Source organism: Asparagus officinalis, chromosome 7 (genome assembly GCF_001876935.1).
Source record: "Asparagus officinalis chromosome 7, Aspof.V1, whole genome shotgun sequence".
NCBI classification, from domain to species: Eukaryota; Viridiplantae; Streptophyta; class Magnoliopsida; order Asparagales; family Asparagaceae; genus Asparagus; species Asparagus officinalis.
In genome coordinates, this window is record NC_033800.1 from 53,472,645 (window position 1) to 53,500,078 (window position 27,434).

General features: G+C 40.4%; 1 protein-coding gene across 2 annotated transcripts; it reads left to right on the forward strand.

The window, feature by feature from the left end:
• On the forward strand, window positions 1,352-26,164 carry LOC109850534 (mevalonate kinase-like). 2 transcript variants are annotated; one of them, XR_002249458.1, is made up of 4 exons: window positions 1,352-1,632; window positions 15,548-15,780; window positions 17,091-17,505; window positions 25,853-26,164. XR_002249458.1 is itself a non-coding variant. In XM_020420555.1 (3 exons), the coding sequence occupies exons 1-3, from the start codon at window positions 1,469-1,471 to the stop codon at window positions 17,441-17,443; spliced, it is 750 nt and encodes a 249-aa protein (XP_020276144.1). In that variant the 5' UTR covers window positions 1,352-1,468; the 3' UTR covers window positions 17,444-18,506. The 2 variants fall into 2 exon arrangements, 1 of the variants encoding a protein (XP_020276144.1); XM_020420555.1 differs by lacking the exon at window positions 25,853-26,164 and having other exon boundaries at window positions 17,091-18,506.

Below are 27,434 nucleotides of genomic sequence, written 5' to 3' on the forward strand. Positions count from 1 at the left end.
AGATATTATATTAATATCTTCTCAAACTCAAAATCATAACACCATACTTAAAACACCTAAAAGGTGTTTTGAAATAAATGTTGTGTTTTTGGTTTGAGGATGATTTAGCTCAAAAACACCATAGTTTTCAAATGCATGGTGTTTTATTTTTGACAAAAACACCATGGAAACAAGTAAAACACCATGGTATCCAAACAGAGCCTTATAATTTCAAACATTTGCTTACCATATTTTTTTTCGATTGATGACGTTCTTCTCAGCCATCAGATTTCCAATAGATGGGATGCACATAAAGAATTGCTTGCTAGCGAGTAATAAACAAGTCTTCTTTAGACATTTTATGCGTTGAAAGAGAGAACTATTTTAGAAGCTAATTACTCTCCTACTTTACTCTCAATTGTTCTTATCTGAGGTGCGAGTTCCATCAAATGTCTTGAATAACATTTAGATCATTTCCCAAGCATCTTCCATTATTGATGGTGTGAAGATCTACTTTAAAAAATATCAACTTCTCAACAAAATAATCCTGAAGAAATATGTGCACTATTTATCTTTTTTTGCATCTTATGCTGCATATCCAATATATTTAGAACAACAAGGAGAATTCATAAAAGGTCATTTGGATTGTTGGGGTTCTTGAATAATTTTGAGCTTCATTATAAGAATATCACAATCTTAACTTAGAATTGTTTGATTGCAATTTTCTTGTGCTTTTTCATTTTTAGCCCTTGAAAATAGAAAAAAATCTCAAGATAATTGCATATTGCAAATTAAGGAATTCACAGGACTAACGTTATAAAAGAAAGTCTAGCTACTTAGGGTAAATTACACTAAACTTCATGACCTTTTAGCATTTTGCAGTATCCCTATTAACTTTCAAAATAATAGCAAGTACTCAATAACTTTTTGGAATTGCGAAAAACCATATAGCATTTTCACATTTTGCAGAAACCCCCACATATTAGAACAGAAAAAAAGAAAGAAAAAACAGCATATAAAGGCATTTTAAAAGTTTCTGGGTGGTTGATGAGTGTACTTCACCCAAAATATATTTGTTTTTACCAAAATTATTGGGGTTTAGTTTGATTTTGAAAGTTATTGGAGAGTTTTATACAGACCCTGAATGTTCTTGGGCGTTTAGTGTAATTTACCCTTAAAATTAACACGGACTGATAAAAAGACAGCACCCGAACGGTGCGATCGAAGGTCTTCTTCCCCATTCAAACCGACGCGGGTGCGGGGTGGGGGGGATGGAGGTCCGATCACAATGCCGCCGGGGAAATCATACTCTCCGGCGAGAACGCCATCGTCCACGGCTCCTCTGCCGTCGCCGCATCCGTCGACCTCTACACTCACGTCTCCTTTAAGCTCAGCAACGGCGAGGGATCACTGCAGCTGGAGCTCAAAGACATGGGCCTGTCCTTCTCCTGGGAAACCCTAAAACTGCGGCAGGCGGTCTGGCACGAGCATGATCTCGGCGCCCGTCGCCGCCGCTCGCCGCCGCAGGCCTTGCTCGCCGCAGTGGATGAAGGTGATCGAAGCCCTAGTTGAGGAGCAGAGTGTTCCAGAGGCTAGGGTTGCTTTGGCTTCTGGAATCTCTGCGTTTCTCTATCTTTTCATCTCGATTCACGGGTAATCATCTCTTCTTGATGAATTTAGAAAGTTGTAACTGTAACGTAGGCACAAATTTGTGGTAATGTCGTGATGCAATTTAGTGGTTAATGCTTATTATCGAAGAGAACTTCAACTATTTTGTGGTTTGACCTTGTTTATGTCTAAAAGTTAGTTTGCGGTTAGGGTAGTGTTATGAGAAGATTACGAGCAGATCCCTGCACAAGTAACTGCACAAGTAATAGACGTTAGCAGCTCCGGAGGAGGTTTCCCCCATGCGTGCCTTATGTCGTTCAAGTCAGCGACTAAAAAATTGACTAAAAAAGCGACTAAGAAAGCAGTATCCAGAGAAATACAATATTCATCTGAGGGTTGAGATAGCCTAGACCATAGAATGGTGGGGGTAGCATCTTATTTATAAGAGAGTGTAGGGACAAATTGGTAACTCGACTCAATTGGCAAAGTTAGACATTTTACTTCCGCTTTACACATTTTGTCAGTTAGTTGGGCAGACATGAGGGGCCGCTCTTACTGCATTTAATGTGATAATGATGAGGCGAAGTTATGGGCAGCATCTGGGGAGTCATTATGATGTATGGCTATGCATTTAATGCAATGACGACTAGGTGGCAGAGTTAAGAGCACTACTGATGAGTTATCATCATGCTCGGCCATGCATTTAATGCTGATGATATAATCGGACGTTCTCTCTCTTGCGTAGGGGCTAATATTCTTTGGCAGAATCTGATTCGAAGACACTTTTTTAACTCAGACTCTCTTATAGTGGAATCTGACTTGAAGATGTCTTTTGACTCAGACTAGGACTATTGGAGAGGTCGACCTAGTTGGTCAGGCTATGTTTGTTTTTGTGTTGGGTCTTTTGGTTGTATGATCCGACCTATCCAACTGACACATGGCCAAATCTTAGGAGTTTACCAAACTCGCGATTTTGAGGGCGTAACATTGACCCCTTTCACTGGGCCTGGGGAAGCCGAACCATTTCACCTTTGCTACCCATATGGATTCAGATCATCATGGGTAGTGCGCTATCGTCAGTAAAGATTATGCCTCTGGGATTTTGGGATAGGGCGCCTCAATTGACGAGGATTGACAGTAGATTCTAGGGATCCGAGCTTATCCGTGCGGATTTAGCCATGTTTCAACCATCGAAGGCCGATTAGTGCCGATAAATACCCCCCGCCCCTTTCATTCCCTTCACTGCGCTTTTTGAATTTCAAGCCCTAGAATTTTCTGCATCTTAGATCTTTGGCGCACTGGTCATCTTTCCTACCTCCTTCGATGGCTTCTGGCTCTTTGGCTTCTCTGGTTCACAACGAAGCGCGAATGTCGCTACTCCGCAGGTGTGACTCGTCGGTTTTACATGACGACCTCAGGAGGTGGGTGAAGGATTATATCATCCTTAGCTCTTTAACTCTGTCAATCCGCTCATCTAAACACTCCATCTATAACTACGAGGGTAACGAGGTGCCGATGTATGGGCACCATCTTGATTATGGCTTCCACTTGCCTTGCATCCCTTTCTCGCAAAGACATTCTAAACCCTCAAAGTATCTTTGGTCCAATTGAAGCCTAACTCGGTGGCTTTCTTAACTGCTTTCCTTGTCGTCCATCATCGATTTGATGTCGAGCCGACCCTAAGGATCTTGGGTTATCTGTTGTGTGCTAAAGCCAGCAAGGACGAGAGGCATTTTTATTTTCAGTCTACCGTGGGGTTTCGGCTGGTCTTGAACATTCCAGAGACTAATAAAAAATAGAATGAGAAGTCCTTCATCTTTGCGTTGACCTGATCCTGGCCTACCCTTTATGGCTAGAGATCAAGAAAGAGGCCTTGAAGGCCAGGCCTCTCTCTGAGATGGAGAAGCAACAATTGGAGAGGATTTGAGCTTACAAGGGGTCTCGTTGGTGTGAGAATCTATGCTTCAGGCGACCGGCATATCTCACGTAGAGATTACGGAGGAATACCTTGTTTGTGCTGCTCTTTTAGCTATCAAAGCACGCTCAAAGGAGGTTCCTCACACCGGCCTCTCATTGGGACTAAAAGCATCTTTGTTCTGAGTTGGCGGAGGGTGTGCAGGGCCTGCTCAAGGATCTGATCGAGCTTGCTTCCCTGCTTGGCATGGGCTCAGGGACCTCTACTTCTTGAGCTGAGAGATCAGAGAAGAGGAAGAAGAATGTCACTAGGGGTCGACACAGCGTTGAGGGTGGTTCGTCAGCAACGATCTTCTTTGAGCTTGGGAACGAGGGTCCAGAGCTTATGCTGGAGCTAGCAGGTATGACTCTTGCTCCGTTAGGGGTCCTTCCTTCCGTGGATGTTGTTGATTTAAGCAGTTGCTGCTATTACTATTGAGCGGGAGGAGATGGCTGAGGAGATTCTTTCCGGTCTTTTGGAGTTGGCTAGGGTCGAGCCTTCTACTGAAGACAGAGTTGACGTCGCCACACTAGCTGAAGCAAGCGAGGCCCCTGAGCCTTTTGAGGACTTCTGAGAAAGAGCTGGTAGCGGAAGAGCTGTCAGCGGAGCAGGAGTCGATTGCCAAGGCCGTTGAGATTCTTCTAGGGGAGCAGTTTGAGTGAGCTTCTATTCACCGCTTAAGCGAGCTCCCTCCCCCTGACTAGGAGAAGATGAGGTCGACTCTTATTGGGTCGGCTAAGGTTGGGCCTGACATGAAAGGGACCTAGCGAATAACTCCATTTTCGTACTTAGTTGTCGGCTTGACTCCAGAAGATCGGTCCTGCAGTCCCTATCTAACCAGGCCTACACAATAGAGCAAATTTATCTTCCTAATGACCAAGTTTTATTGCGTGGGGTACCTTATCAAGGTCTTTATCAAACTATTCTCGAAGGTTTTCTTATGGATACCAAGCTTTTTGGTAGGATCGAGTTAGCCCATGAGCTCTTCATCAAGCTTTGGGAGCTTTGGGAGGACGTGGCTGCGCAGAGGGCTGCCTGTGAGTTGGCTAAGCTCTTGGCCGCTTAGAGGGCTGATCGATTACGCCAGCTCAAGAAAGATCGGGAGCTTGTGAACCATGAGCTGAAACAATACACTAAGTTAAAGTTTCCACTGAGGGCCTCCGACATCGAGGAGCGCTCATAGAAGCCACTCAGAAGGAGGTAGATATAATGGGGGTAATACAAGTCATGGTGAGGGAGTTGGATTAGGCCCGCCACTACTTAGAGGCTGCTGGTGCATGGATCAAGTATCTCGAGTCGGAAGTCTTTGCGGAGAAGTGGTAGAGGGAAGTATCCTAAGTATGGGCTCAAAAGGCTCAGATCAAGGTGGAAAATTTAAGAATGATGTTGAATGTGGAGATAACTACCTAGGATGCTCTCCATAACGATGCAGTCCGAGCCGCTCAGAGGGCCGCTCAAGAGGGCCGAGCAGCAGCATAACTCTCTCCTCCACCAAATCTGAGATATTAAGGATCAGCTAGCCTTCAAGGGTTAAAAGCCTTCGAGGATCAGGTAATCGAGAGGTACCATAATAGTCCTCTCGAGAAGATTGATGCTCTTACTTGCAACGTGGTCTTTGACGATTTGATGACCCAGCTTTCTGACGAGCTCAAAATCAACCGTAACTAGTTCAAGTACCCTTCTAGAGTGGCGGTTTGCTTGGGCATCCTTAGGGTGAGCGAGACGTCTAGTTGAGTTGAAGGGGTGAGGGCTAGTGAGAAACCTGATGGAGAGTTGGGGGAAAGTTCAGCTGAGGTGGATCCTGGAGAGGAGTGCGGGTCATCTCCACCATTTGACCGATTTGGGACCTTATCTCCTACCTTGTAAAAATTTCTCTTTTTTTTTCTTTTTTTTGTTGTACATATTTTGTTTTTTGTTACCAAGTTGGATAAAAGTCCGTTGGATTTTCACAAATGGAAAAAGGCTCATTTTGTACAACTTGACTATAGTTTGAATCTATTTATTGCTTTATTTTTGAGTTGGTTTGCTGGGGAGATTGTCTTCGAATGAGTCGGTTGTTAATTGGCTTGTAAGGCCAAAATTCTACTTTGGAAGAGTCAATGAATACCGACTCAGAAGGGTTCTTTGCTGAACCTTGGGTTTACTCATGAAGATCGATACCAAGGACTTTTCACCTTGCCTTGTGTGAGTAGGTGAAGATTGACTCTTAAGTGCTTACGTACCTTGGACGAGTCGATAAAGACCGAGTTGCAAGTATTGTTGGGTTGTGCTTTTGTTTTATACCTTAAAATTGATACTAAGGCCTTTGCGTACCTTAGACGACTCGGTGAAGACCGAGTCGCAAGGAGTTTTACGTCGTGCTTTTGTCTTACTCATGAAAACCGATATTGAGGTCTTTAAATATCTTGGACGACTCATTGAAGACCAAGTCATAAGGAGTTTTACGTCGTGCCTTGGATTTACTCATGAAAATCGATATTTATGTCTTTGAGTATCTTGGACAACTCGATGAAGACCTAATCGCAAGGAGTTTTATGTCGTGCCTTAGTTTTATTCATGAAAACCGATACCAAGATCTTTGAGTACCTTGGACGACTAGGTGAAGACCGAGTTGCAAGGAGTTTTGTTGCTGCCTTCGAAGGTGTTGGTGAAAACAATTCTTCATTGATATGAGGATTCTTTAATTACATTCGTTGGAAGTATTTCTTGAGGTGCTTTATATTGCAAAGATATTTCAAGACTTCTCCATTTTGATTTTGCAATTGGTAGGTTTCCAGGTGGACTTCTCTTACGATCTTGTAAGGTCCTTCCCAATTTGTTGTGAGTTTTCTATGGTTGACTTCTTTGTTGAAGGCAGCTTTTCCGAGGAACAGAACTCCTAGCTTGCATCTTCGAGGTCAGATGTGGCTATTGTACTGTCGAGCGATGCACTGCTGACTGATTATCAGAGATCAGAGTGCTTGCTCTCTTACTTCGTCGACGAGGTTGAGTCCACTACTGAGGCCCATCTGGTTGGCTTCCTTATCAAAGTGATGTAACCGCATAGTAAGCATACTAACTTCTACTGGGATGTCTATTTCTGCTCCGTATGATAGTCGGGATGGTGTTTCCCCAATAGAGTTACTTGTGAGTTGTTCTGTATGACCACAGAATATCAGGGAGCTCATCAACCCAGAATGCCCTTATGGATTTCGTTTAGGACATAGTCTGACTCTTCTACTCGTAGGCATTGAAGGTAGGGCCCCATCTCGCTGCTTGTATAAGAGAGATAGTAGAGTTAATCTCCCATCATGATATATATATTAATGCATTTCTTTGTAGGCTCCTGGCTTCTACTCAGTCCTTTGACAGAATGTCATTTGGTAGATATTTAGATGAGTGGATCCATCCAACATGGCCTTGATCATTAGCCTACCTACATGACGTAGTCTGCCATTTCAACAATGCTAAGTTGTTTGAGGGTGTCTGTGTATACTGGCTCCCTCCGATTCTGAATTCTTTTAGTTTGTTTAATAGTTCTTTGACCTTTCTCAGATACATTGCTATTCTGTGGTCATTTGCTTCATACTCTCTTTGTCCCTGATAGATTACAAGTTGAGAATCGACGATTATGAAGATAAACTCTGCTTTAGATGTTAAGATAGCTAAGGCTGACAAAAGAGCTTCATATTCAGCTTCATTGTTCGAGGTTGGGAAATCGAAGGTGATTACGTACTCGGAGATGTGTTTCTCTGGGTTGCGCAACACTACTCTGGCTCCGCTAACTTTTTCATAGAGGAGCTATCTACTTTCAGTACCCACCACGATGAGAACTATAGCTGATCATAGTTGGGGATTTTTTTCTTGGGTGCAATCTTTTTTCCCTACTTTGGATTAGATGTGGAGCTAGCTTATGCACATATGAATCACCTTCCGGATTAGGGAATTTCATTAAGAAGTCAGCAAGTACATGAGATTTAATGGTTCTCCTATCATACTCATTGAGTTCGACGGCCTAGTTGATCATCCTCTCGAAAGTGGTGGGGCTTCCGAGTGCTTTCTTCATGGTCAAATTGGTTTGCACTATCACCTTGTGATCTTGGAAATATGGTCGGAGCCTTCTTGCTGTGGTGATGAGAGTGAAAGAAGCTTTCTTGATGAGAATGTAATTGAGTTCGACTGCTTTTAGCATGCAGCTGACATAAACCGGTTTATGAACATTCTCTTCTTCTCAGACTAGCTCACAGATCGTGCTGAATGGCAAGGTACTCAAATATCTCTTAAGCTTGGTGAAAACACTACTATATTCCATTGTCCATTTGATGTTATCTTTGGGCCCCTCGGCTCCTTTCAGGACTCTAAAAAAAAAGGAATGTTTCTTTCAGGTGTCTTGGAGAGAAAACGACTTCAAGCTGATATTCTCTTATTTAGCTTTTGGATGTCCTTCACTATGCGGGGCTCGACCATTCCTTCAATTGTGGCCATTTTGTCTGGGTTGATTTTGATTTTACGTTGGGTGATCATGAACCAAAGGAACTTGCCTGAGCGTACTTTGAAGGTGCACTTCACAGAGTTGAGCTTCATCTGATATTAACGGAGAGTATTGTAAAACCCCATGAATTTTAGAAAATAGTGTGAATTATATTGATAAATGAGCTCTAATTATGATGAATATCATTTATGGATGAATGATTATGCTAACAATTGATTTGAGATCAATTAAGAGTATATATGAGAGTATACGAAGGTTAAACATGTACAAAGAAGAAATATGGAAAAATGACCAGTTAAGAGTATATATGCATTACACACCGATACAGTTTCGACAAAAGTTGTAGGTATCTTCAATAGCTTTCCAACGCATCTTAAATCACCTCATTCTAAGATCAGACGTGAAAGTTACAACAAATATACCGAAGATTATTTTTTCAGTCTGACTAGGTTTCCTGTTTCGAGTTTGGGCTGTATTGATTCGGCTTTGCAGTTATATATATACATGGTTACACAGGAAAAACACATCTTTTTATGAGTATTTCAAATCCTAGCAGCTCTTCCTCTCTCTCAAACCTTAATCATAATTTGTGAGATTTGGGAGAGTTCTTGAGGCGTTTGTTAAGAGGAAGATAAGATTTTACGACTTTGGTGGAGATGGATCTTGCACGTACGTGTTCAGGAGTTCAACACGATGTTTGAGGCAAGATCATCTTCCTCCAAACCTTTCCATGTAGTTAATTCAAGATTTAATATGTTTAATTGATGAATCTCATGTTTAAGCTTAACCCAAGGTTTTAAAATCTTAGTTTATGATGTTAATTTTTAAACCAATGTGAAAATCTATAGTTTTAGTTGCTGTTTATATTAGTTTGATGATCATGATCATTAGAGTTGTATTTAATTTCGTTTTTAACTTGTTAATCATGCTTAAGTCATGTTTAAACCATAGTTTAATAATTATTTGAGTTTTCTTGCTAATTAAAGAGGTCTAAACCCTAGGTTGATGATACTTAAGTGATGTGAGCATGTTTAAACGAATTTATCTCTGTTCAATGTCTAGAATTTATCATGTTTACTTACAATATTTATAAATTAGGTTATTTGAGAAATTTTGATTAATTAGGATGTTAAACCCTAATTAGTTTAATTCTTGATTAATTAGGATGTTAAACCCTAATTAGTTTAATTCAAGTGTTTATATCATGATGAGTTAATTCCTGTTAAGTTTAGTTTAATTCAAGTGTTTATATCATGATGAGTTAATTCCTGTTAAGTAATTATGAAAGATTTAATCTTATTATATGCCTCATGTTGATAAAAACAAGTTTTTAAATAATACAAAATATCAGAAACCTGAAGTTGTGTTTTGCTCTCTGGCCGGTCGACTGACCAAGACTAGCCGGTCGACCGACCAAGACTAGCCGGTCGACCGGTGAGGTCCTGAGCGTGCACATTATGTGCACGATTGCTTTCGGTCGACCGACGCCCTAAGAGCGGTCGACCGACTTGTGTTCTCTTTATTTTTGAGTGGTTGTTTTTGCATTGTTTGACCGTGAGTGCGGGCTTCGAGCCACACGATGACACACGTACAATCATGAGCATACATGAATAGTATTGTAACACACAGATATCCTGGAGAGGATTATTACAGGTATTGTTTTTAACCACACTTGGAATATGAGTTATTTTAACATTATATACATTTATGGATATCGTTGATGAGCATCACTCAGTACTACTTAGGATTTTGCGTCGATATACCATTAGTACAAGCCATTGAGTCGGGTTTTAGGATGCTTGATCTAGTAGTCCGTCCCGCACGTAGATGCGATGAGGCTTGTGAGCCGTATACCTAGGATGTTTTGATTTGGTAGTTCGTCCCACACGTTGATGCGATGAGACTAATAAGCCGTATACGTTATTAGGATACCGATTTGATAGTCTGTCCCGCATGATAATGCGATGAATTATAAACTTTACAATGATTTGCATTGTGATAATTATCTGATAGCCTGAGTCTTGGTGGGTGCTATTATGAACATGACTCATCGTTGAGTTTATATATGATCGATGTACTTTACTCTTGTGGGTACGCGGAATTATATACTGTTGTTTATATTATCTTCTAAGGGATAATGGAAGATATTTTTGATCCGATATTGTGATGACTTTACTTTCTTGTATTGCTTTCCTTTATTCCTAGTTTAGAATTGATAATTAGCGATTCACAATTTGAGACATATGGTATATACATGAGGGTTTCCTTATTTGAATTATTTTGCAAGACGTACCAATTTCGTGTTGTGAGTTTCTAATTATTAATTCTATTTAGATTGTTTATTCTTAGTTCGGTATTGATATTTAGTTATCTACAATTTGAGACATGATATATACATGAGAGTTTCCTTGTTTGGATTATTTCGTTCGACGTACTACGTCTCGTATTGTAGGTTTCTAAATATTAATTCTATTTAGATACATGGTAAATGATCTAGGTAGACTATGCTTAATAGATAGAGCCTCCATCACATCTAGTAGCCCTTCACTTGGGGACGGATGGAGATAATATTGCTGTAGCTCTCCGACGTTCTTTTTGTTTCTCTGTTTATTTTTTCAATTCTTTTCAGGCAGCAACTCAGAGTTTCGGAGAGCCGCAGGATGACGGACTTTCAGCATAGTCGTCATCACATATTTTTAGTAGATGTGACTCCACCATAGTTGATATTTTCTTTCGGACATTTAGAGTTTTGTCTTTCATCTTTTGTAAAGGCTGTGTGTCTTAGTTTTTTTTCAGTTAACTCATATTAAGATACTTCACATTCATTTCAGACTTCAGTTTAATACAGTTTATTCAGTTGATACATGATTATATTTATTAGATATCTCTTTCTACATCATGTCTAATGTATTTATTTCTCGTATTTTGCCTGTTTTGTACCTACACTTATTGTTGATTCCACTAGAGAGATATTACTATGATGGTGAAACGTGTTGTTACACAGTGTGGGTGCATAATATGTTTGATATTTCTGGGTTCAACTTGGACTGCAGCCATGTGTGAAAACAGGGACATCACAAGTGGAGAAAGCTTCTTCGAGATTAGCAATGTGGAAGTTGACATGCTTGGATGTCACTAGGATGTTGTCCACATATGCTTCCACATTGCAGCTAGTTTGCTCTTTGAAGATCTTGTTGATCAGTCTCAGGTAGATTGCTCTTGCATTTTTGAGGCCGCTGGTCCGTTATGAAGGAAGTTTTTTTTTCATCATGCTTTACCATATTTATTTGGTTGTAACATGAGAAAGCATCTATGAAGCTGAGAATTTCATAGTTTGAGTTGAATCGACTAGTCGATCGATTCAATGGAGGGGAAAAATATCTTTTTGGTAAGATTTGTTGAGGTTGATAATGTTGACACACATCCTCCACTTGCCATTGGTCTTTTTGACTAGCACTATATTGGTCAGCTATTCTGGATATTGGACCTCCTGGATGTATCATGCCTTTAGTAATCAGTCAAATTCTTCTGCTGTTATTTTTTTCTAATCCGATATATATCTTCTGTCAGACCTGTATGCAGTGTCGGTCGATACATAGCTCATGAGCTATTACTTTTGGGGCTATACCCGACATGTCTTCGGGTCCTCAGGCAAAAACGACTACTTTTGCGCGGAGGAACTCGATCGCTCCTAGCGGTGGTTTGGCCAGTTCTAAGCTTGTTTGAACTTTCTTAGTTTCATCGATGCTGAGTAGAAATTCTTTCAAATTTTCCATAGTGATTGTTCACTCCTTATCTTTGTCCTTCTGTAGGTGGGCCTGAGACTTCTCAATTGGCGAGGTGTCTGGGATTCCCTTGCCTTGCCTTTCATGGAGAGCATGTCGCACGACCTGGCCTCGCACTGCTTACTCCACGCAATACTGACTCTTAGGTTTAGGAACTTCACCATTTGATGGTAGGTGTAAGGGGTTGCTTAGAGATCATTTATGGAGGTTCTCCCAAGTATAACACTAGAGGCTGACTTGACGTCCATCACAATAAACTGGACTCAGATCGTAGATTAGCGGGAATAATCACCAACGACCATTGGTACTGGTAGGGCAATCAACCCTTTCGATTGAATTGAATGACTCGAGAAGCCTATTGGATGACTCGGAGATGGCTGTAGTTTTAATCTGTCGATTTTTATTTGGTTGAATGCGTCCGAGAATAGGACATCAGCGGAGCTTCCTATGTCCACCATAATCCTCTACTCGGAACCCGTTGAATTGGGTAGAGGTGATGATAGGATCATAAGGTGTCATTACACCTTCCATATCGGCGATGGGGAAGGTTATGGATTGATTCACATTAGGCTTGTTCTCGTACAACTGTACAAGTTCACCTGACGCAGACGTAGAAACGGGGAGGCCGATCGGATATCGTTCCGATGCCAACGAGCCCTGACAATAGTAGGTAATTCACGAGCTTGAATCAACAAGCTCTAAGTTTCTCAAATTTGAGAACGAAAACAAGGAGAAAAATCCTCTTGATTGAATAATGAAAAGTTAATTGTTTGATTTACAAAAGAAACTATTATATAAAGCCGAATAAATCTATCCTAACTCTAATAAAAAAGAAACTCTAATTCTAAAAGGAAATAACCAAAAATGAACTCCTTTCCTAATCTGTTTTCCAAGTCGACACGAGGCGTGCCGAGTAGTACCGCCTTTCGTGTTAACTGGACATGAGTCGACTAAGTATGTCGAGTGGTTCCGCCTTTCGTGTCGCCTGTCATCTCGTCCTGTCGCCTGTCATCTCGTCCTGTCGCCTCGAGTCGTCTGTTCGTCTGGGTTGCTTCGCCTCGAGTCGTCATCTCGTCTCGCCTGGTTTGTTGTCGTCTCGTCTAGTTCGAGTCGAGTCGAGTCTCGTCTCGTCCATCTGTTTAGTCGTCTCGCGCTTTTCAGTCATCTCGTCTTGTAGATCTCTTGTATCATCACCTCAAGGGTTCACCGAGCATAATATTCCGAGCTTTGTTTGACATCCCTCTAGTTGCTGGGCCACCGTTGATGGTGTTGATGGTGCCCCTGTCATTGCCTTCGGTTTCTCTTTGCTAATTCGGGCGAGATGATCTCGACTCCTCCGCTTAGGCCTATCCCGGCTTGGCTCTTCGTTGTCCCAGCGAGATGAGTCCTTACACATAGTACAAGCGGAAAAGTAGGTAAATTGATACTTTAGATGGGAATGTAGGAATTCAACAGTATTTTAAGGAGGAATTAGTCATTTTGTCCAATTCTTTTATGCTACAAAGATTCTAGGAATTCAGATTTTATTAAAGTTTAGATAGTACCTCTTGGATTCATATATTATTTTTTACATATTTGTTGGATATCCCTGCAAATTTAAGTATGAGTAAGTGGCATGTAAATAGTAGTTATTTCTATATATACAGGAACATTGGAGATATTGGATGAGAGATGAGAGAACATAAAATGCATTAAGATTAGTGTTGGGTAGAACATTCATAGAAGTTAGGGAAAAACTTGACTTTCTGGTTTAAAAAAAAAAGTGCAATGGAGAATGGCATTGAAAGAGAGAATTTTTTTTGACGTTATCACTAGCAAATACGGGAGATTTTGTTACAACAGGCTAAATAAAATCATATTTTAAGGAACACTGCCAACTCTATATGTAGAAGGCAGCAGGCATCATAAAGAGACAATGAAACATTGGTAGCAGAAGTCAGTGGACGAGACCAATCAATCAAGCTGGAAAATTAGATCAAGTTATATAGGTACGTCGTAGTTCTGAACGGGGAACATTCTGAAGATGTAGGAACGGTTCTGAAGTAAATGTCTAATTAACTGATGATGAATTAGGTCAGATTTGCATGTAGTTTCGACTGGAGTTTGAATTTATATCCACATGCTTGAGGAAACATTATGGCAACCCATTGGACCTATGACAAACTATTAGAATCAATCTGCCAGTTAGATACGTTAGGGTCATAGAGTCAGCACAGAAGAGTTCTCAAATATCAATGAAATGTATAATGTATGCATACCAGTGACTTTTTTCTGGAATGAGTACGCATGAAGAAGAGTCAAAGAAAAGTATCATAAGCACTTATGCTCTCATAAATTTAGTGGAGCATCCAATCTTATATACATCAATTCCCAAGAAAGGGTAAACTTTATTTCACGTTGTCAAACAAGTGACTATCTTCATCCCAACAAACTAGTAATGCTAAAATAGTCACAAAAGCATTTTAAAAAAAAGTAAAAGGGAAACAAGGAATGATCATTCTCACATATAAAAAGAAAATATGTAAAAAAAATTACTTGGTTATAAAAGTTACAGGTTAGAATAAATAGGAAAAGCAGTAACAACCTGTCCACGAAATAAGAGTTATATATTCAAATGATGAAGTTAATAACCATGGCCATAATATTATTCTTTACATGAGTGTAGTGTCATATCAGATTAATCTTAAGAAATCAGAGGCTTGCAATATATGCCTTCACTAATTCACATGAAGAAAGAATGGTGGAATGTTTATTTAAGAAAGTAGATGCTATGTGAAAAAAGTTCTACTGTTAAGAAATTTTACCTTGCAAAATTGTCAGAAATTCGTTAAAAATGAATCTGATTGAAATTTCCTAACAGAAGAAACTAGTGTTTCCAAAGTTCTACCACACGAAGATTCCAAAGTGGACCCGAACTGAACAAAGATGGAAGATCAGAAACTGCTTTTCGACGATGAAAATCCTTGTTAGGTCGCTATGCCACTTTTATACAGGTAGTAAATTTGAAATTTTAATGAGATATCTAATACAAGCTTAGAACATTATTGTGATTCCGTGATCTATGTTTCTTATTTTTATTAAAAAAACATCGGGCTATACTGCTATTTACCAGGAATTATATTTTGCATTTAATTTGGATGTGAAGGACCCAACTTGACCAGATGGTATGATTTTGTAGGACTCAATGGCATTCTGATAAAATGCTTGACCTGGATCAGGAGTCCTTGATGTCATTAGATCCTGGAAAAATCTATATATTTCAAGCACCTCATGGAAAGACTAAAAAGCCAAAGGTACAAAAACTATTACTAAGCATTTATTCAAATATATGAAGCCCTAATGTTCATCAATTGTAGCAATAAGTTCAGTCAACTCTCAAGTATCAGCATCAGTGCTTCCCATTTAATATAAAAATGTCATTGGGCATTTTGTGTTTTTGGTCACATTTCTTTGATCAACTACGTGGGCATGTACTTGTCTATCTGTGTGCACATTAAACTGCTACATTTTGTAGGTGTGACCATACTATATGAGTCTTTTGCGATTTGCTGTATGTACTATGTATTTATCTTTGTTATGATGTATCTGCAGATTTCTTAGTGCTACATACCCCGTAACGTCATATACTTAAGTTAGAAGACCTGTTCTTCAGTTCTGCTGAACATAGTCAATTTGTTACTAACATATATATTCTAACATCTCCAAGATTCTTGATTAGAAAACTGTTTAATTCCGTGTTATTATTTCTAGTTTTAAGCCGGCCAAGGTGGCTATGACTTCAGATCTTCCATTGGGATCAGGTCTAGGATCATCTGCTTCTTTTTGTGTCGCAATTGCAGCAGCTCTTCTTGCACTTTCTGATCCCATTGAGAGTATCACATTAGGGGAGAATGAACTAAAGCTCGTGAATGAATGGGTGTTCGAGGGTGAAAAAATTATTCATGGCAAGCCTTCTGGTATTGATAACACAGTGAGCTCATTTGGTATGTAATTTGATTTAGCATTCTCATGTACACGGTTTTCTTATTCACTGAAAACTCATCCTTCTGCAAGTGTTATGTGGGAAGGACTACATAATGCATTATTTGCACACTTCTTTAAGGTTTTGCGCATTAATACTGGTATAAGTAATTTCATCTTCTTGCTCAATTAGAAGCAAAACTATAATTAGTATCTGTACTTAAAAACTTGAAAATGGAAAAACTTGTCTTTATCTGAATAAAAGGCTCTGGTCCTTTCTGCCATACATATATTCATGCACTTTACTATATGCACCTCCAAATTATGGTTATTGCATGCATTCTATCCTTACAATTTGTTTTCTATCTTATTTTTGCACACTTCGTGTCTGTTATAACCTTTTTCCCCCCTTTTCCTGTTGGTGTTACTCTTTGGCAATTATGTTATGTGTGCATGTCAAGGTGATCTCTGTACAAGCTCTGTCCATTCTGCATATCATACCCATTGCTGATGAATATAGTTTTATAATATCAATGCTTCGCCTCCAAATGATGAGTTCCATATGATACTAAAGCTTAAATTTATGAATGTATTCAGCATATGTTGTCTAATAAAACTCACACGTACATGTGCTCGTGGGTGCACACACAAGCACAGGCGGACGTGCATGCACGGGCACGCACGCACGCCACACACACATCTCGAGGTAGTTAGATGGCATAAGGATGCGATAAAATTTGCACTAGATTGGTTGGGTATTTGAGGTCTGAAGCAAAACTAGTTCCTCATATCTGACCCTAAATTCTTAATGCACCCCAGTATAGGCCAATTGTAAGAACTATTGATAACTCTTGAAAGTGAAGTTAATTATATTATTCCAAACTTCAAAATTGAAGTTAATTATATTATTCCAAACTTCAGTTTCAAATGAAGTTAGAATAATAGTTACCTCTCAGTTGGACAAAAACTGGCTGCTTAGTGGTCACTGCTGGGACCCTTTCCTTGTTTCAACAGTAAAATATTTGGATATTCATATTACATTTTGGTTATAGACCTTTCCATTCTGGGTATCCTCTACAATAAGTTGGACTTCTGCTGACACCAGCAATCTATCATCATCTATTTTCAGTTTCATAGCTAGTTACCCAAGACATCATTTGCTTGCTTTGGATTGGTTCTCTTATTCTACCTTACGAAGTTACATGCTGTAAAGTTTGGGGACACCTCTCTGTTTCTCAGCTCTGGAATTATATTTGCCTGGAATTCTCATTTTCCAGTTTACATTTTTTTTCATGGATGTTGTTAAGATCTGATCATGATGGATTTATTGCAGTAGGAAGCATGACCATGTTCAAATCTGGTGAGTTGGCACACATGAAACCTACCACACCTCTGAAAATGCTCATAACCAATACAAAAGTGGGGAGAAACACAAAAGCACTGGTTGGTGGTGTATCTGAAAGAGCTTCACGGTATCCAGATGCTATGTCATCTGTGTTTACTGCTGTTGATTCTATTAGCAAGGAGATGTCTACCATTATTCAGTCACCCGCTCCAGATGACATCTCTGTTACTGCAAAGGATGAGAAGATAGAAGAGCTGATGGAGATGAATCAAGGTGTACTGCAATGCATGGGAGTGAACCATGCCTCCAGCAAGGTGCTCCAAACAACTCTAAAGGTATAAATTGGCATCCAAGTTGACCGAGGCTGGTGGTGGAGGCTGTCTTCTGACTTTGCTACCTATATGTATCCTTTTCTGACAGTTTTCTCTACCCGATTATTTATTCTGCGATTACGTATACAAGGTTTCTCTAAATTTCTATCTTTCTCAAAGCCATCAAGCCCTATATTTTCCCTTTAACATAAAATCTTTATGAAAGAAAAGAATCATGAATACCAGGATCCTCCGATAGATGAGCATTATCTTTTAACTAACACAATAAATAAGAAAGTCATCTTTCCCTGTCATTCTGGAGAATCATGCTTGAAGTGACTTCTTGAATTATCAGTTATAGGATACAATTTGATTTTTTCACCACTAATTTAGCTAGAAACCTGTTTATATTTCTGATATCAGCAGAAGACTTTTTCTGTCACCCACCCCAAGTTATCAATGTAGCCTATAGAACTGCATAATGTGATCCCTTCGGTCTTACCAAGCTCTCCCCATGTCAATTCTGTTTGCAACCTCTCTGGGAGATTCTTCTCTTGAATATTTGTTTAACGAAGATCATGCTACCTTTAAATGCTTTTTTCACATTCTTTAGCTTCATCTTGAGTTGGTTCCGCAATACTAGATCTCCCTTTCTCAACCACACACTTCCCAGTTTCTTATTCCATAAATATGAAAGACCATTGTTTTTGAACATTAGATAAGAGCCTCAAGACTTCCCCAATGTGTTCGGTGTAACAAGCATGGGAACAGTATAACTTGACCTAAGGAAATCATACTTAAGGAGAAAACATTGTTTTTACATCGATGAATCAGTAACTTTTCTGGGAGTTGTCTCCAGTGATATTGCTTTAACCCCCAAGTATCTGTCCATACGCCTCACCGGGCTATGCAGTTCTTTGCCACTAAAGGAACATAAGTTATTCATTGGTCATAGTAGTTCTAGTTCGTGAGAATGTGTTAGTTTATCTTCCGAGAAGGCACCATTGTAAATCATTATGATCAAACTTGCTTGTTATAACTGGATGATAGTTTATTATTAAAATAGATAAACGGTGAACATTATTTTCTCTGTATTACGGAGTTAATGAAGCTTTTTTAAAGTCATGGAGCAGAAGCCCGTAAAGCTGACTACTAAGTTAACATTTTATCTTGTAAGAAGATGGTGATAAATCGGGAGAATTTAAATAAGATTATGACAAGCTCGAAGAAATTTATTAGCCTTTGGGAGTTTTTGTCATTGGAAATGCCTTATAATTCAATATACCTGGCATTAAAGGAGGATAGATTTAAAGTAAGTCTTACTAAAATGCAGTTTATAAAATTAAAATTGGAAGAAAATCTTAGTTGTATGCAGTTTGCTTGTGGTGGGTAAAGAATGAGGTGAAAGAGTAATTGCTGGAAACTGTTCTTGTTTGCATCTGATAATAATTGGTGTAAAGCGAACGGCATATTCAAGAGCAAAAAAGATGTTATGCTACCCTGGGGAAAATGTCACCTTATTAAAAAGAAAAATGTATGACATTGATACAAAATAGATTATTGCAACTATATAACTGCCACTCACAGGAATTATGTAATAACAGGGATCCTGGTACCCTGTCAACCTAAGTAGTGGACCAAAGGAAAAGAACAAAATAAATCCTTCTATCCCAAAATTTGGGGTCGGTTACATGAATCCTACTATTCCACTCGGTTCTGTTGAGACTTATATCCTCCGCTAATTTAATCATTATTGTAATCATTACTATATTTTCCTTACTTCTCCTAATCAAGTTCTCACATGCCTACCTCTAGTCCTCCTTACTCCATTAATTATATTTTTTATCACTTATTCTATTTGTGCATTTAATAGTCTCCATTGCACTAGACTTAATTATCTCAAATGATTTTTCTCATTTTGTAGGTTCAATCTCTAACTTCCAACGAATGCGCTTATTTCTTATTGAAGAAATTACAGAAACTCAGAAGAATCAGGCAAACCAGGCAGCGGTTGACCGGTCCGGTCGACCGCATTCGTGCACAAAGCTTACTGTGCGACAGAAAGGTGGTCGGTCGACCAGGCCAGTCGACCGTAGGTGTTTCGGTCGACCGGTGCGGTCGACTGAGGGGTTCTCTGGAGTTTTGGGTTTTCTGCTGGGAGCTGGTCGGTCGACCGGTCGACCGGAATTGATCGCAGTCGACCGTGCCGGTCGACCGACGCTGTTTTGGGCTGGGCTTTCAGGTTTTCGACCCGGTTCGTTTTGTGATCGACAACATGGGAGATGCAAGCACGTCAGGTTCGTCTCTAACAAAGGCGATACAGAGTCTGAGCATCAATAACACGAAGATTGATGTTCCGAAGTTCGATGGCAAGATCAATTTTGGATTGTGGAGGTGTCAGGTGATGGATGCTTTGGATGCACAGAATTTGGAGGAGACTCTTGAGTTAAAAGAGAAACCCGCTGAGTTGGAGGATAAGGTTTGGAGAAAGATGAACAGTAGAGCTTGTGGTGTTATTAGGTCATGCTTGACGCCGGATCTTATTTATGATGTTATGAACGAGACGTCGGCGAAGAAGATGTGGGAAACACTCAATGAGAAATATCTTACGAAGAGCATTGAGAATCGGCTTCACTTGAAGAAGAGATTTTACCGGTTCAAGATGAAGAGGGGAGTTTCGATCAGAGAGTATATCAACAATTTCACTAAGCTACTTTCAGATATGGCCAATGTTGATATTATAGTTGAGGATGAAGACAAAGCGATGTTACTTCTGTGTTCGTTGCCCGAAGATGATTATGGTACGTTCGTTCTCACTATGATCAATAGAAGAACTACAGTTAGCTACAAGGAGGTGACCTCAGCTTTGGTGAACTATGAGTTGAGGAAGAGTGATGGTGAACCCTCCGAGAAGGCATCGGGAGATGCGTTAGCAGTTCGAGGCTGAGATCCAAACCGTCGTCAGTTCAACCGCTCAAAGTCAAAGAATAGGAGTGCCTATAAGAGTGTTGGTAGAAATCAATGTCGGTATTGTAAAGAAGAAGGACATTGGAAGATTGACTGCCCAAAGTGGAAAGAAAAAACCGGAAAGAATAAGGGGAAAGCTGCACAAGCTTCAGAAGTGAATGTTGCAAAAGCTATTGGTGAGCATTCAGATTCAGATTCTTCAGGCTATTCATGCCCTGCTTTACCGTCGGTTTGCTATGCGGATTCCACGGAGTGGATGATGGATTCGGGAGCTACATATCACATCTGCCCTAAGAGGGAGTGGTTTTCTAGCTTTGAGGAGCTGGAAAGAGGGGATGTCGTGCTTATGGGTAATGATCACATATGCCCTATTGGTGGTATTGGTTCAGTCCGGATCAGGATGCATGATGGTGTAGTGAGGGAATTGAAGGAAGTGAGGTTCGTGCCGCAGTTGACGAAGAACATCATTTCTCTTGGGACTTTGGAGGCAGCAGGATATCGAGTGATCTTAGAGGATGCTACAGTGAAGGTCACGAAGGGTTCTATGGTGGTGATGCGAGGTGTCAGGGAAAACTACCTATACTACTCGAAGGGCAAGACAGTTACAGAGGGTCTGGCAGCTTCTATCACTACAGAGGAGGACACAACCACCTTATGGCACATGAGACTTGGACACACAAGAGATAAGTCCCTACAGTCATTGGCTAAACATGGGCTATTGAAAGGTGCTAAGACCTGCAAGATGGAATTGTGTGAGCATTGTGTACTTGGGAAGAAGACTAGAGTGAAGTTCGGCACCGCTGTTCATAACACCCAAGGTACATTGGATTATATTCACACGGACGTTTGGGGTCCTTCCAAGAACACATCTCTTGGTGGGGCCAACTATTTTGTCACTTTCATTGATGATTATTCTAGGAGGAATTGGGTATACCCGATGAAGCATAAACATCAGGTCCTAGATATTTTTGTGGAGTGGAAAAAGAAAGTGGAGCTGCAGCCAGGTAGAAAGGTGAAGACTCTACGTTCAGATAATGGTGGAGAGTACAAGAGTGATCCGTTTCTGCAGTTTTGCCGGGATCACGGTATTAGAAGACACTTCACAGTTCGAGAGACACCGCAACAGAACGGGGTGGCTGAGAGATTGAACCGTACCTTGCTGGAGAAGGTGCGGTGTATGATGACGCAGAGTGGATTGCCTAGATCTTTTTGGGCCGAGGCGTTGGTTTATGCGAGCCATCTTGTGAACAGGTTGCCGTGCACTGCGATAGACGGGAAGACTCCTTTGGAGCGTTGGTTTGGTTCGGTGGCTAGTGACTATGAGTCGCTTCGGATATTCGGGTGTCCAGCTTATTATCATGTCAGTGATGGCAAATTAAATCCGAGAGCGAGGAAAGCAGTCTTTGTGAGATTTAGGGATGGAGTCAAAGGCTTCAAGTTATGGGATCCACAGGACAAGAAGATAGTTATTAGCAGAGATGTCACATTTGACGAGGCGTACATGATGAGGCCTCGAGCCCCTCAGCAGGTGGAGGGAGACCAGACAGGAGAGATATCGCAGCAGGTGAAGGATGATGTGACTCAACCCACTCCAGAGAACACTGTATCCATTGAGGCTCCTACAGAGGTGACACTGGGAGGAGATGAGATGACAGATGGGCAGATACAGGATACAGTAGATCATGGGACTCAGGAACAGGGTCATGTTCAGAGGACCATTGCAGCAGATAGACCGAGGAGAGAGATTCGTCGGCCAGCTAGGTATAATGATGTCATGGTCGCATATGCATTATCAGTGGATGTCGTTGATGATATGGTCCCAGCCACATTCAAGGAGGCAGAGTCTAGCACCGATTCGATCAGGTGGAGGGAAGCTATGGAGGAGGAGATGCGATCTCTTCAGAAGAATGACACTTGGACACTTGCACATCTACCTAAGGGTAAGAAAGCTATTGGTTGCAAGTGGGTATATGCGAAGAAGGAGGGATCTTCTATTGGGGACATTCGGTTCAAAGCCAGATTAGTTGCCAAGGGATATGCACAGCTTGAGGGCATTGATTACAACGAGGTATTTTTACCCGTTGTGAAGCATTCGTCGATTCGGATTTTATTGGCGTTGGTGGCACAGTTGGATTTGGATTTGGTCCAGATGGATGTGAAGACAGCCTTTCTACACGGTGATTTAGATGAGGAGATCTACATGACACAACCACAGGGTTCAAAGCTGCAGGAAAGGAAAATTTGGTTTGTAAGCTGAAGAAGTCTCTTTATGGTTTGAATCAGTCACCAAGACAGTGGTATAAGAGATTCGACGGCTTTATGATTGGCCGAGGGTACACGAGGAGCCCATATGACCCATGTGTTTATATGCACAAGCTACAGGATGGTGAGCTCATATATTTGCTTTTATATGTTGATGATATGCTTATTGCTTCCAGGAATTCTTCGGCTATTCGAAAGCTGAAAGAGGAGTTATCATCCGAGTTTGAGATGAAGGATCTTGGAGAGGCAAAGAAGATATTGGGTATGGAGATCGAGCGAGACAGGGTGAAGGGGAAATTGAAGCTTACACAGAAGAGCTACTTGCAGAAGATGTTGAAGAAATTCAGCTTTGATGGCAATGCAAAAGCAGTTAGCACACCATTGGCTCCCCACTTCAAGCTTTCAGCGTTGATGTCACCTGTTTCAGTTGAGGACAGAGATTATATGTCGAAGGTCCCATATGCTAGTGCAGTAGGTAGCTTGATGTATGCGATGGTGTGTACGAGGCCAGATTTGTCACAGGCCGTGAGCATGGTATCGAGATACATGCATGACCCCGGGAAGGGTCACTGGGAGGCCGTGAAGTGGATTCTACGGTATGTTCGAGGCACCGTGGATGTTGGTTTAGTATTTCAGAAGGATGAGAAGGATGGGCAGGCTTGTATTGGATATGTGGATTCAGATTATGCTGGAGATCTTGACAAACGCCGGTCTACGTCAGGTTATGCTTTTACTTTGGCAGGTGCACCTGTATGTTGGCGTTGCACGCTTCAGTCCACAGTGGCTCTCTCTACTACAGAGGCAGAGTATATGGCAGTTACTGAAGCTATTAAGGAGGCTTTATGGTTGCGTGGGTTATTGGAGGACTTGGGGATTGCTCAGGAGACTATTCGGATATATTGTGATAGTATGTCGGCTATCATTTGGCAAAGAACCAGGTTTATCATGATCGCACGAAGCACATCGACGTCAGATTCCACTTTGTACGGGACGTCTTGGATGATGGAGATGTCATATTGGAGAAGGTCCACACAAATGACAACCCTGCAGATATGTTGACCAAAGTTGTTTCAGGAGTGAAATTTGGTCATTGTTTGAAGTTGTTGAACATCCTTCAGTGCTGAGGCCGTTGGCGGCCATTTGGGTGAACTACGTTCGGCTTGATTCCTTGGGCAAGAGGATACGTAGGCAGTCTTTAGATGCAGCCGGTTTGATCAGTTGATCAAGATGGGTCGGTCGACCGGTGCGGTCGACCGAGGGGTTCTCTGGAGTTTTGGGTTTTCTGCTGGGAGCTGGTCGGTCGACCGGACCGGTCGACCGGAATTGATCGCGGTCGACCGTGCCGGTCGATCGACGCTGTTTTGGGCTGGGCTTTCAGGTTTTCGACCCGGTTCGTTTTGTAAGTTCTATATATACCTAAACTTGTTTGTTTAGGAGATAGGTTGGACGAATTTGAGCAGCCAAAGAGAGAGAATCATTGCATCCAATTGTGAGAGAGCTTTGAGAGATCTAGAGCTTTGTTTTAGGGTTTGGTCTGAGAGATTTGTAACCCTATTTGTATTCTCTTGATTTCTAGTAGAAAGAACTCCCCCCCTCCTTGCCCCGTGGACGTAGGCAACTTGCCGAACCACGTAAATTGTGTGTTCTTGCTGTGATTGTGGTTTGCATATTGTTTGTGGTTTAGTTCGAGTTATTGTTCGTGTTGCCCTAGAAAGCTTCCGCCGCGCACAACACTTATCTTTTAGTGACATGTACTTCACCATCGTAATATTGTCATTTCTGCTGCACGTTACTTGTACATATTCTTACCTGCTTAACACTCCGACCCATAAAGTATTATGGGTTTACAACTCTCATGTAGAAATTTCCCTTCAGTTCAGAGATTTCCTACAATCACATAGGACTCTAGGCACTCCTCCACTCTTAACCATCTAGATTTGATTCGATGAACCACATCATGCTCAATCTCCCATCTTTTAGGTGATCCTACATGAAGGATAAATAACTGTATTACAGTTATAGTTAATGCAAATTGCGTAGAGAATTCATTGGGAGGGCATAATGGAGAATTATCAAATCATAGAAAGAGGGAACGCCATTGCTAACTTGCATAGTGATATGTGAAGGTATGTAAATTATGTTCTTGACTGCAAGCATTTCAGTTTCTGGCGCTTGATGGAAAATTCTGAAGCTAATAGCTGATAGCCCCTAGCCCTAGGCCAGAAGCTTTTAACATGTTAGAAGTTTGTCTATTTACTTCTCATTATATGACTATATTGGCTAGCATATTTCATTTCAGAACTTGACAATTATAGCCATCAGTTCGTTGGTGTTGAAAGATTTTGGTCATTTATGTGTGTTTGAGCTTGAAATTTAGAATGAATTGGGCATATCTATCAAAGTGTCGCTTTGGTTTAAATATTTATACTACATTTTCACCAAAAACAGATTTAGTTTGCTTTATTATGAGAATAAAAAAGGATGAGCCTTTTTCATGCACAAGATAAGATGTAGACTTGAGTTTAAGGCCATATCTACTATAACCCAAATCATCTTATCCTAAGATTGTGGTTTTCAGTGTTCTTATTTGTTGAGTACTGTTATGTTAAACGATACAAACTTAACTGAAATCCCTGCACTTAATCCTTCTTATGAGGATTGAGACGTTTTGGTGGTCCTAATGCTGTTTCAGATTAGCAGACATAAACTAAGCTAGGGCGTTTGAAGCCTCAAATGTTTCCACCGCTAGGTACAAGACGCACCATCTCATCAAGAAATACTGACTCCCACCAATTATTTGTAACTTTCAGATATATGAGCAAACCATTACGTACAACAAGATATTTGGAAATACTGCTGTCAAGGAATTATATTAAACTTTAGGTTGATTCTGGTACTTCCCTAATTTTTCCTCTCTGTAACTTAGTTAATTTTTTTTTTTTAAATTTGTCGTAGCAGCTCATAATGACACACCTATGCAAAACATTAGCTTGTGATATTTTATATCATTTATCTGCTTGGAAATAATGTACCTTAGTTAGAAATGCTTGCAATCTGTACTAGGTGGTCAAATATGTTTGATTATACCTCATCTCTTCAATGTGTGTGATATGGTGTCAGGATTTGAATCTGTGTTTCTTTTTTAATGTTGCTTTCTATTATCTCAAATACATTTGCGTGATTTGGTAAATACCTTGACACATGGCTTAGTACTAATCTACAACTGTTGTGGATAAAGTCATTGCTGAACTCGAGTCCTGTGGATTTCAGTGCTTCAAAGCCGAAGTTCGTGTTAATGGGGTTGAAATTTGTTTTAGCGGATAGAGTTAATCTTCTATCAAGCAAGTAGGCATGGTAGATTTTATTACTTGTTCTATTTAAAAAGAAAGAAGGAAAAATTAATGAAGATCTCCAGTCTTCATCCTCATTCTTTAGCTTTCTTTCATGTCGGATCGACTAATTCTCTTCATTAGTGAACACTTGAGGAATTCCAATCATGACGTTCATATATTTCATACTCTCTAGCGTACTTTGTTTCCGATCCAGAACTTGTTGTATTCTTATTTTCTTTATCGGCTTATTCTTTCTAGCTTGTTATTTTGTTTGTTGCGTTTATGTGCGGTCCACGGTCAGAGGTGGTGATAGAGGTAAATAACTAGTTCCCTATATCTTCTTAATTTGTGGCTTTTAATTTAATGACAAGTTTTATGTTGGTATCAATCTGCTGTTTTTATTCGATTCCTGCAAATGCCCTCTTTTTTATGTACCTGTTCTATTTTATGTTGGTATCAAATCTGCTGTTTTATTCGATTCCTGCAAATGCCCTCTTTTTTATGTACTTGTTCTATTTTAGTCAATCTAATTAGGTGGATCGTTGTTCATGTTGAAATAACTGGAGATTGCTGAGGAGTTAGTAAATGATGCGTACAGTTTATGCATTTTGTTTTCCTTCTCATGCTTGTAGATATGGACACGAGAGTGTCATAATCTGGTACAAATTTTGAAATGTTTGTCTATTGACTCGGGGCATGTGACTCTTATGTAATATATAATTGAGTTTTTATTCATATATGAGCTGAACCTAATTCAATAAAAGAATTAATTGCGGATAGACTCTCTATACTATTGCAATTCAACTATTGCCGAATTGCCGATAAATTTCTTGTAGTTATATTGTTGCAGATAGAAACCCTGAATGAAACTTTGATTCTTTTACCCGTGGAAAAAGAGAAAATTATTATTATTATTATTTTGACAAATAGACCACTGGAGGGGTTAAAAGAGTTCAAAAATTTTCACCTAAGTGCAACAGTAAAACTATAAAGGATCTCTTCGTAATTGGGCCATAGTAAAGGGGTTGATCTGCAATGAATTGTTAGGCAAACTTCGAAAAATTAGCTTCTACCTTACTAGGGTTGGATATAGGGCGGGTTAGCCGGTACTAGCCCACCATGGATCACGACCCGGCCCGACCTGTAGTGGGTCGGGTTCGACTCGGCCCATGATATATTCGGGTAAGAAGTCGGGCTAGGTCTAACCCTAGACCTGTGGTTAGAGAAGCTAGCTTGGCCCACACGCGACCGAATCCGACCCGCCTGGGCCCATGATTTATTTTTAGTTAGGCTAGCTGCTCTTTTAGCCATTTGGGTCTGCAGCTAGCTGCAGACAAAGCCAAAAGACCATATATCTTTGGCTCGTGGGCCTTTTGACCCAATGAGAAACAAAACAACGATCTTTAAGCTCACTATTATCTATTCCGAATGACAAAAAGTTTAATACAAGTTTAAAACTA

What these genes read in the sequence shown, in the direction of transcription:
- LOC109850534 (XM_020420555.1), top strand. Translation starts at nt 1,469, where the DNA reads ATGATCTCGGCGCCCGTCGCCGCCGCTCGCCGCCGCAGGCCTTGCTCG. An exon ending in CTTTTCATCTCGATTCACGG is followed by an intron (nt 1,633 to 15,547) that starts GTAATCATCTCT and finishes TATTATTTCTAG; the next exon opens with TTTTAAGCCGGCCAAGGTGG. An exon ending in TAACACAGTGAGCTCATTTG is followed by an intron (nt 15,781 to 17,090) that starts GTATGTAATTTG and finishes GATTTATTGCAG; the next exon opens with TAGGAAGCATGACCATGTTC.